This window comes from Nelumbo lutea, chromosome 1 (assembly GCF_056320005.1).
Source record: "Nelumbo lutea isolate HS-2025 chromosome 1, American lotus-T2T, whole genome shotgun sequence".
Lineage (NCBI taxonomy): Eukaryota > Viridiplantae > Streptophyta > Magnoliopsida > Proteales > Nelumbonaceae > Nelumbo > Nelumbo lutea.
In genome coordinates, this window is record NC_142684.1 from 178,405,462 (window position 1) to 178,416,591 (window position 11,130).

An 11,130-nucleotide genomic window follows, 5' to 3' on the forward strand; every position below is an offset into this window, starting at 1 on the left:
TCGGTTAGGTGACTAATTCCCAGTTTTTCCGGTCCGGTCCAGTTTTGAAAACAGTGTTGTATATAGTATAGCCCCATAGCTCTTACAGGTTCTTAGGCTGAACTGAATTCATAGTTGACCATTTAGGCTTTAGTCACTCCATTAATTATAATTACAAGTTAAATAGAATCAGAACTATTTAGCTATCACATAGCATTTGCATTTTTTTCGGCATTCATTCTCCTTTCTAGAATTAATTATCTTATTTACAAATCTTTTAATTTATTGTGGCTTCAAAATTTAAAATAATACATACTTTTTGTTTAATCTTGTATTAGCAAAGGGGCCATTGATTTGTAGGGCTTGGAATTCTAACATTGCTATTTGCTATATTAAAAAGGATAGTAATTTCTTAATAATAAACTTACAATTATATGTATTTAAGTCTTGAAACTCATATAAAGACATAAAAGAGATCATCATGTGCTCGTTTTTTAAATATTGCTTCAGCAAAACATCTCATATAAAAGAACACGAGCATACGATGATAGTTGTGAGTACTACTTCATAGCTATCCTTTATTTCACATAGAGAACTCTCAGTTTATCCGGATGGTCAGACCGTTCGACCCAGGAACTATCCAGGAAACTAGTTCCGTTTTACCCAAACCCGGTCCTTGGACAAAAATCTTTGAATCAGTCAACAACCCGTTGACCCGGGCAGTCGAACCGTCAACACGTTTAATGGTTTTGTCCATTTTTTATTTTTTATTTTTGTTGTTAGAACAGGCCATCCATTCGAATAGGACGGTTAAACCGTCAACCTAGAAACCGGTGGCTAGAACTATTCTATTTCCTAGTCATTTTTTTAGATGTCAATAATTAGACGAAATAACTTTATAGTCATAGTCATGGGAAGGGTGAACATTGAAAGGGATTCCAAAATCTTGAAAGATAAATGCGATGCAACCTTAAACACAAAAAAAAAAAAAAAAAAAAAAAAAAATTGGCGGTAAATCTACAAAGCTGGAAAAACCAAGGAAAAAATCAAAAAATCGAGTCCAAAGTTTTGCTTTGAGACGGAGCTAAACATACATGCAATCAAAGAAAGAGACAAAACAGATCGCCTTATAAGAAAATAAAATAAAAAAACATTGCACAAAAAAAAAAACTCAAAGAAAAAACAAATGAGAATAAAAAAGAATGGTGGTAAACCCTATACTGTTTTGGAGGATCTTGAAGAAGAAGAAACACAAAAAAAAGTAGAAAATGAAAAAAAAAAAAAGAAGCATATTGCACACACTCAAATAAAGCCCACAGAAATCTTTGAATAGTGAAAATACAAAAGCATAAAAAACCATGGTTTCGAACCGCTGTTGACTCGGACGGACGAACATTTCAGCCCGAGATTCGTCCAGGCAACCAATTCTATTTTACTCCAATCCTGGTCCTTAGCCAAAAATCGTTGAATCGGCCAATGACCCATTGACCCAGGTGATCAAATGGTCGACCTGTTGACCCATTCAATGGTTTTTGGACTTTTTTTTTTAATTGGGAACCGTCTAAGCAACCGGTTCCGTTTTTTCCCAATCCTGGTCCTTGGCCAAAAACCATTGAATTGGTCAATGACCCATTGACCCAGGCAATTGAACCATTGACCCGTTGACTCGTTCAATGTTTTTGCCATTTTTTTATTTTTTTAATTTTTGTTGTCAGAACGAACCATCCGTTCAAACTAGATGGTCGAACCATCAACCCAAAAATCGGTGGCTAGAATGGTTCCGTTTTCAGGTCGTATGAGTCACATGCTCGAATGACATAACATGTATGATGCTGCTTAATGGACCTTACACAATTTTTTGCCTATATTTTTTGTCATTAGAACAGGCCGTCCATTTGAATAGGATGGTCGAACAATCATTTTTTTTTTAATTGGGAACCATCCAGGCAACTGGTTCCGTTTTACCCCAATCCCAATCCTCGACCAAAACTATTGAATTGGTCAACGACTCATTCACCCAAGCAGTCAAATCGTCGGCCTGTTGATCCGTTTAATGGTTTTTGGCCATTTTTTTATTTTTTTCATTTTTATTGTCAAAACAGGCTGTCCATTCAAACCAGACGGTCGAACTGTCGACCCGAAAATCAGTGGCCAAAACTGTTCCATTTTTGGGTTATATGAGTCGTATGCTTGGATGACATAACACATATGATACTGCTTAATGGACCCCACACACTCAATTTTTTACCTGTAAAATTTGTTGTCAAAATGGGCCATCCATTCGAACCGGACAACTGAACCATCGACCCAAAAACTAATGGCCAAAATGGTTCCATAACTTTTTATTGTAATTTTTGTTGTCAAAACAGGTTGTCCATTCGAACTGGACGATCGAACCATTGACCCAAAAACCGAGTAGCATATAATATATATAAGATTCCTTATGTTTATTTCTTGTATTTGAGAATTTTCAATGATAGATATATACACCTTATTTCATTTACCATGTTTGGTTAATATGTGTTAATTTTGATAAATAATTCAAGTCCAAAATTGTTAGTCATCTTTGGAATATTAGTAAAATAAAGTCCGATTTAACCAGCCATATGTGGGGTGCCTAATACCTCTTCACACCGTACTTTGATCCCGAAACACTAAGAGTCTCCTCCCCACTCCAAATTTATTCTACCCAAATCCCACCCACAAGACACTACAGTTGCACATTGGGAGCATCACTCATACTTGAATGTTCTGTATGTGCATCCAGAATGGATCGAACGGTCAAACTGTTCAACTCTGGGAACTGGTTAGTTGTCTGGTTCCATTTTATGCTTGACCCGAAAATTTCAAAAAAACAAAATCGTTGTCGGGTCATTTTATTATTTTAATTATTTATTTATTTTTATACTTCAAAACATGATGGGTCAATCCATTCGGACCATATGATTAAACCACTATCCCATAAACCGGTGGTCAAAGTGGTTCAGTTTTCAGGTTGTTTTTTAAAAGTTGTTCGTAGATTAAAGATCTGAGTTGGTGTATCATGTTAGCCCAAATTGTAAATCTGCATGTGTGTGTGTTTACAACTTACCATTAAAGCCATATTTAGAGGATTTCAACCACTATACACAGTGGGTCCGAGCGTGAAAATCATCTAATGCCTAAGAAACCCCTAAAAAAGTCTTAGGGTAAAATATAAAAACCTCTCATGAGGCTTTTGACAATCATAAAAACCTTCCCTATGATTTTATTTTCACAAAAGCCTTCATTATAATATTAAAAACATCCCTTTTTTTATTGTTAGGGACAAAAAATGTTGGTCTAATGCACTAATTTTTCAAAAATACCCATTTTATTCTTACATCTACAAAAAAAAAAAAAGTCTAAAATACCGATAAGAGAATTTTTCACTTTTAATTAAAAAGGATCTCCGAGCTAAATTGAAAAGAATGAAGTGACTTTATAAAAATATTAGGTCTAGTGAAGTTTTGTAAAGGTAATTTCGCAACTTTGAAGTCTTCATTAATGAAACAAAGATAGAAGGGAGATAACTGCAAGTTTTTGGTAACTATAGGGGAGGTTTTTATAAAAGTGAAACCTCAAGAAAGTTTTCATGATTGTCATAAACTTCAGGGGAGGTTTAATATTTTACCCTAAGACTTTTTAATTAACAAAGTCATTAATTGTTAATTAAGAAAAGAAAATACTATAAAAAGAGGAGAAAACCATAAGACCTAATAGAGCTTCCTAGTAGGGGTGTTCACAAGTCGGGTTGGGTCGGTTTATTGGGGTTTTCCCAATCGACCCGACCTGGTCGGGTTACCTGAGGTGAAAACCAAAACCGACCCACTGATAGGCCAAACCGACCTGGTCGGTTTGAATCGGGTTGGGTGTCATAAACTTCAGGGGAGGTTTTAATATTTTACCCTAAGACTTTTTAATTAACAAAGTCATTAATTGTTAATTAAGAAAAGAAAATACTATAAAAAGAGGAGAAAACCATAAGACCTAATAGAGCTTCCTAGTAGGGGTGTTCACAGGTCGGGTTGGGTCGGTTTATTGGGGTTTTCCCAACCGACCCGACCTAGTCGGGTTACCTGAGGTGGAAACCAAAACCGACCCACTGATAGGCCAAACCGACCTGGTCGGTTTGAATCGGGTTGGGTGTCATAAACTTCAGGGGAGGTTTTAATATTTTACCCTAAGACTTTTTAATTAACAAAGTCATTAATTGTTAATTAAGAAAAGAAAATACTATAAAAAGAGGAGAAAACCATAAGACCTAATAGAGCTTCCTAGTAGGGGTGTTTACAGGTCGGGTTGGGTCGGTTTATTGGGGTTTTCCCAACCGACCCGACCTAGTCGGGTTACCTGAGGTGGAAACCAAAACCGACCCACTGATAGGCCAAACCGACCTGGTCGGTTTGAATCGGGTTGGGTCGGTTTGAGTCGGTTTCGGTTTTGCTCCTGTACAAAAGGACACCTAATTGAATTCTAATTATAATTGCCTAATGGGTTGCCTATTTGGTGTAAAAGATTATAGAAAGTTAGAAACTATGATAGATTGCCTATTCTAATTGTAATTGCCTAATGGGCCTTCTAGTTCTAGTAGAAGACTAATTATAGTTAAGTAGGAAACTACTCAAACTAGGAACTACCGAACTAGTAGAAAACTAGTTCGGTTCAGGTCGAGTTGGTTTCGGTTTTCGGTTTATATATTTTCCCAACCCGAAACCGACCAGTACTGATGAAAACCTAGCCGACTCGGATTGGATCGGTCCGGATTAGTCGGTTTGGTCGGGTTGGACATTGTTATGAACAGCTCTACTTCCCAGAATTTAAAATACAAGTGAAACTAAATAAACTGTGATTAAGAGGAAGAGATAGAGATTTTTTTTTTTTTTGTTTGTTGGGTAATGGAAGAAATTGAGATCTAGCATGCACAATTCCATATCAATGAAAAGCATCATTTTTAGATTACATAAAAATAAGAAATTAAATGATATCACAACACAAAGAACCATAAAGAATTTTATTTCTTCTAGAACACTTGCAGATCAAATATTAATTTAATTAGTATTTATAAGTAACGTCTGAGATATTCGTCTACTCTTGTGTACCGAACTTCTGGATAAAGCTTTGATGCCTCTTCTCCTTCAGGGCCTATTTCAAAATTTGTAAGGCAACCGTCAAAGTATACATGGTAGTAGTGTGTTAGTCCAACTTGTTCCTCATAGCTTTGCCCTAATTTATTTCCAGAAAAACAAAATAAACATGAGAGAATAATATTATTTATTTAAATGAAATGTATGAAATTGAGTGATTTTACATTATAACAACCTATATTGAGAAGATAACCAATCAGGTGGGTTTTTATTTATGTTTTGTTCGTTTAGAACTTTGCAATTTACCCTGTAAATTCACTTACCCAAGTTTTTTAATTCTCAGGTTTTTCAAGTAAATAATAAAATTATATTTTTACCCGTAAAAAGTTAATATTAAAATAGACAAAGTTGTCCTATCATGTTTTATAAAATTTCCCCCATGTGGGAAAAATTACTTACCCACATGGGAGATGGGTAATTAACTTTTTATGAACTGATAAAATTGGTCAAATAAAAAAGATACCCATTGACCAACTTTACTGGTAAATAATGAAAGAAGTTGGTCAAATAAAAAAGATACCCATTGACCAACTTCTTCCATTATTTACCAGTAAATGAATAAGGCCAAAATTCATTTGAAGGGGGGGTTGATTGGTCAAATCCCTTTTGGCATCATGTCCTTCCAGCATCATAGATTTTTCCAACTAATTAACATATAATCATTTCAAAAATTACCTTTCATGCTAGCTAAATATTCTTCTTCTGAGATTATGGATTTCTCCAACACTTTTCCAATTAGCTTCTCCCATATTTCAATAACCTGTCTCTGAGAGAGTATATTTTCAGGTGGTCTGAGGTAAACTGTTTTGTTCAGTGTACGTGGATCATTGATGGTTTTGATAGTATAAGCTGCGATGTCATCCTCGTCCAAAAATATTGCTGCCAAAGAAAAAAATTTTGGCAATCAAACTCTATATAATAAATTTCAAGTTTGATCTATGAATTATGCATTCACGATATACAATAAAAATTATAAAAGTAAACATATGATTTCAATAATGGTTTTAAATTGGTTACATCAAACTCTATATAGCTTAGGAACAAACTAAACTTAAGGGGACGCTTGGCAAGTCTTTTCAGGAATGTATTCTTTCAGGTTTTTTAAAGGTTGGAAGACCAAAATTGGGCATTTCTCCATGATAGACAAGAAGCTAGAAAGAGTGAAAGACCTATGCCCTAAAAAGCTCACGAAAGGCTAAAATAGGCAAAAATCCTTTTAGCCCTTAAAATCTTTCATTTCACAGCTTTGTAGACCATAGTAGATTATGATACTTACCAAACAGTCTAGATCTTTAAAGACAAGATTTAAAATCTCACTACGGGCCATTTGGCATGTCTTTCCGTGCGATCTTTCAGTTGTTTATAAGCCGAGAAAGCCAATTTTCGATTTATTTCCGTTTGGCTCACGGAAGATCTAGCTACCAAAAGACGGTGTGCCAAAAAGACACGAGAAGCCCATTTCGGGCTGATTCAAAAAACAGAATGGAGAAAAGGGTGAAAATGAGAGTATTTTGATGAATAGACTAGCATAATGAATACAAAATTTTAATGTTTTTTATTTTAAAGTATTTTGTTTTAGTGCTTTTTTTTTTTTTTTTAGCTTCATGGAGCCATAAACTATCTTTATTTAAGTGTAGGCTATATTGATACTTACATTTTTTATTGCCATCTCCAAACAGTACTACCTTATCTCTGGAAGGAAATATCTTGCCAGGTTGACACAAACCTCCTACCATGTAGCCGGCAAAGCAATTTGCAGAGACATAAGTGAAAGGAATTCCGGCATCCCGAATTGCCTTCCTCACAACCATCTTGTCATCAAATGTGACTCTTCCGGGTTCCATGGCATCTCCCATTCGTGCTGGATCAGTGCCGAATTCCGATGGCAAGAAACGCTGCAATAATACGCTTATTTAAATTAATTTTTTTTCATAAAACTAGTTCGAGTGTAGAGTGCAAAACCTTGTATTTATACTATTTTGTGACATCATCCATATGTGTATATCAATTCTTCATTGTTTGTGGTGCAAATCTGACCTAGATGCAAACTTTGCACCTGCCTCGATTATGCATCTGTTTGTTGTAATTATAAATTCCTATTTAATATAAAACTTTTACTTTTTGTCTCATTAGACATTTGCTCTTATTGGCAATGCAAATTTTGCATCCAAAAAACTGATGCAAAATTTATACCACACCTTCCTCTCGCCTCAATTCCCTCATATAAAGTAGGAATCATATTATCTTGCATCCTACTTCATCCCATACAAGCAACCTTCCTTTGAACAAAAAAACTTTGGTTAATTATTCAAATTCGACAACCTAAACCATCAATAAGATTTTCCCTGTGTTATACATCATTTCGTCCAGCAATACATCTAGCACCAAGCAATTTGAGTATGATTGGCATCTTTAACATTTCTCCAAATGCAAATATTAAAGTATATACCCCAAGGTTCAAAATAATGCAATATATCAATGTTATCTTATCCTATATATCAATTTTTAGGCTCATCGATCAATTTTTTGAATAAAGGGCCTGTTTATTTGATCTGAGGTTAGATGTCTAAAAATGCAATAATTACATTAAGAGGTATATTGGTATTAGTGATCTTTTATTTTCTCTGAATTCTAAAAGTAGAGAATGGGGATTTTTTTTTTTTGGTAAAAATAGGGAATGTTGTTTAGAATTCTAAAAATGGTCAAATATCCATTTTAACTTCATATATGAGAATTTTTACTTATATTTTGAGGATATCATAGGAAAACTAAAAGTTACAAGATTCCTCTTTAAAAGATAAAAGGGAAACAAAGGCCCATTCAAAGGCCTCTTAATTTCCTCTTAATCAGGTGAAATATGTATGTTTAATTGCTAGAGAACATATATAATAGGTGAAATCTATATGTTTAACTGCTTGTGAACATCATACAATAATACAACTCTGTATTGTTGGTGAGTAGGGGTAGATTCGAGGCGAGCCGGCCTATTAATTCCCTCTTAATCAGGTGAAATATATATGTTTAATTGCTAGTGAACATATATAATGGGTGAAATCTATATGTTTTAACAGCTTGTGAACGTCATACAATAATACAGCTCTGTATTGTTGGTGAGTAAGGGTGGATTTGAGCCGAGCCGAGTTGAATAGCTAGCTATTCGAACTCGAGTCGCCAAGGTCGTACGAGGCTCGAGCTCGAGCTCAAGCTCGGCTCGAGTCAAAAACTTATAAGTTTGAGCTTGAGCTTGGCTCGAGTCAAAAGTGCATAAGCTCGAGCTTGAGCTCGGTTCGAATCGAAAGCTTATAAGTTTAACTTGAGAAAAATGTTTTATAAAAATAAAAAAGGAATTATATATAAAAAGAATTTTTTTACTTGATATTTAAAACTAAGAATTATAATAATTAGCTATTATTATATATAAAAATAAAAATATTATATCTATATTATTTTTTATTATATATATTATTTTTTATAATTTTACTAATTTTATTATTATTATTATTATTATGTAGCTATTCAAACTCAGCTTGCGAGCCTCATGAGCCAAGTTTTATTAGGCTTGAGCTCGATTCGATTAATAAAAGAACCTATAAATTAGGCTGTGGACCCGCCACCCACCACAAAACATTGCAACGGTGCATTAGAAACATCACCCATCCTTGCACAATTAGGGCAAAATAATGACAACAACAGTAACACAAACTTATGTTGTTGTGTTGCAGCTTTCTTGAGATGCTGACGCCTGATGAGACTTGAGAGAAAGATAAGACAAAGGAAAATAGGGGAGGGAAAGGAAAAGAAAATATTAAAAAGTAAATAGAAGGATGAAATCCAACCGCACATTTGGGACTATCTCCCCATTAATTTAATTTAACACATGTATGTATGAAGATATTCTCAATATGCAACTGAAATTCTGTGAACATAGTTGTTATTTGTTCAGGGGAGAGGCCCAAATTGCACCAAGGGTTTACAACACATGTAGTCTTTTTTTCTTTCAAAGAACACACTACTCTTTTTCAAAGATATAGGTATATTATATTCGACCACCCGGATTTTGAAAATCACTATAAATCTAAGAATAATTAAATCAATTCAAAATAATTAAAAGGAACAGAGCAATAGTGATGGATTTCATGCACAGATAACTACAATATCTGATAATATTATGTACCACATTGAAAATTTAATACCCTACACGCAACACTCCCAATACCACCCATCAAATTTAATCCTTGAATTACCGTTTGGTTGGTTGGAAAATGATTTAATCTCTCGATTCCTGGTCCTGTGCATGTAAAAACTAAAAACCATGGGATTTATTCTTACCTTCACATTTCCAGCTTCCTTGATGGCATCCACCAGCTTAAGCTGGAGGAGGATCTGGTGGCTCCTAATGTGCACGCCGGAGATTGCACAGATGACAACGTCGACCAACTTGACGGCATCGACGAGACTCTGGTGATCATTGAAAGACCCCTCAACCAGGAGAGCTCCTTGCTGCTTGAATGACAAGAGCATCTGCACCTTGTCAATGTCGACTCCGATCTCAGGCCGGTGGAGGATATAGGTTTCGTGGCCTTGGGCTAAGCTGGCCTTCACCAGCCTCCTCCCCAGATAACCAGTACCCCCAACTACAAGAACTTTGCTCTTCCCCATCTCTCTGCAAGTCTGCAGATTCCAACTTTTCTGAATTCTCATATATTTATAACAAATGGCGCCGTGTCTCTCTCAAATTTTGCCAGCTGGTAACAAGGCAGCCTCCTTAGTCCTCCCTTGATCACTTGAAGCCGAGATGTTCCCAATTCACGGCTGCGATGTTCTGTGAGGTTGGTGTGAGGAGAGTCATTTTCAAGAGAGAATAAACCGGCCGGTTTCCTTTAACTTGTTATCTAAATTAAGCAATATTAATTTCCACCACTCAATTTGCTACCCAACCAGTCGGGCCTTCAAAGAAAGAGGAATGCAAACCTTACTGTTACGTAAGTTAGACTAGAAATTTTGGAAAATAGAGGTATATTTTGGTCAAAAATAATTGTATGAGTATTTCTCACATTTTCATGCCTTTTGTTAAAGGATTCTAACAAAGGAGATATACTTCAATCATGTTATAAAGTTCAAAGGAGATGATTGCAATTATTATAAAGTTCAAAAACATCAGGGGAGGTTTCACTAATGGTGAAAAACATTAGGGGACGCTTCAGCAAGTTTTCCATAAAAATGATGTTTTAAATCTATCTATACTATATTATATATAGCCTTCAGTAAGTTCTTCCATTCCCCCTTCTCTCATTTGTCATTCACACTCTCTTCTTTCTCCCTTACCTCTTCCCAACCCTTCCATGTAGCCTAAAAGCTCTTTCTTCATTACTAGAGCCTCATTCCATCTCTCAATGATAGTACGGAAGATTATGAAACATCTCTCGATGAATTCAGATCTGCGCCACACAAGGGGGACCCCACAATGCTCAGCAGCACATTCCGACCTTTTATATTTGGGAACATCTCTCGATGATAGTATGGAAGATTATGAAACATCGTCAGGAGATGTTCTCAATACAAAGTTGGGATTGCTGTGGGGCATTGTGGGGCGTTGATGTGATGTGAACTCGTGAGGCAATATCCATTATGGTTTATTAAACAGAAATGGCTTTTATATTCGACATGAGATTTTTTTCTTTATTTTGTTAATTAAATATAAAAAATATCATTCATATATGGTTAATGAATAAAATTGTAAATTTGTCACAATTTCCATATATCTATATTTGATTAATAAGAAAAAAAATATAAAGTTGAAGAAAAGTTATCAAGGAATTTCATAAATTTTCTTAGAAAAGAAAAACATAATTTCATAAATTTTCTTATAGAAAACTTCCCCTCCGCTTTTTATTTCTCTCCTCATTTTCTGTCCAACAAAACACAGCGTAAGAAAGTCTATACTTTTCTCTAGAAAAAGCATAACACCATAAACTAATAGGTCATT

General features: G+C 35.0%; 1 protein-coding gene across 2 annotated transcripts; it reads right to left on the reverse strand.

The window, feature by feature from the left end:
* Window positions 1-4,905: 4,905 nt before the first annotated feature.
* On the reverse strand, window positions 4,906-9,836 carry LOC148879492 (bifunctional pinoresinol-lariciresinol reductase-like). 2 transcript variants are annotated; one of them, XM_088961025.1, is made up of 4 exons: window positions 9,474-9,836; window positions 6,799-7,039; window positions 5,820-6,023; window positions 4,906-5,223 (listed from the first exon to the last, which is right to left on the reverse strand). In XM_088961025.1, the coding sequence occupies exons 1-4, from the start codon at window positions 9,801-9,803 to the stop codon at window positions 5,060-5,062; spliced, it is 939 nt and encodes a 312-aa protein (XP_088817151.1). In that variant the 5' UTR covers window positions 9,804-9,836; the 3' UTR covers window positions 4,906-5,059. The 2 variants fall into 2 exon arrangements, with proteins under 2 accessions (XP_088817151.1, XP_088817152.1); XM_088961026.1 differs by having other exon boundaries at window positions 6,871-7,039; window positions 9,474-9,820.
* Between the last annotated feature and the right edge of the window lie 1,294 nt (window positions 9,837-11,130).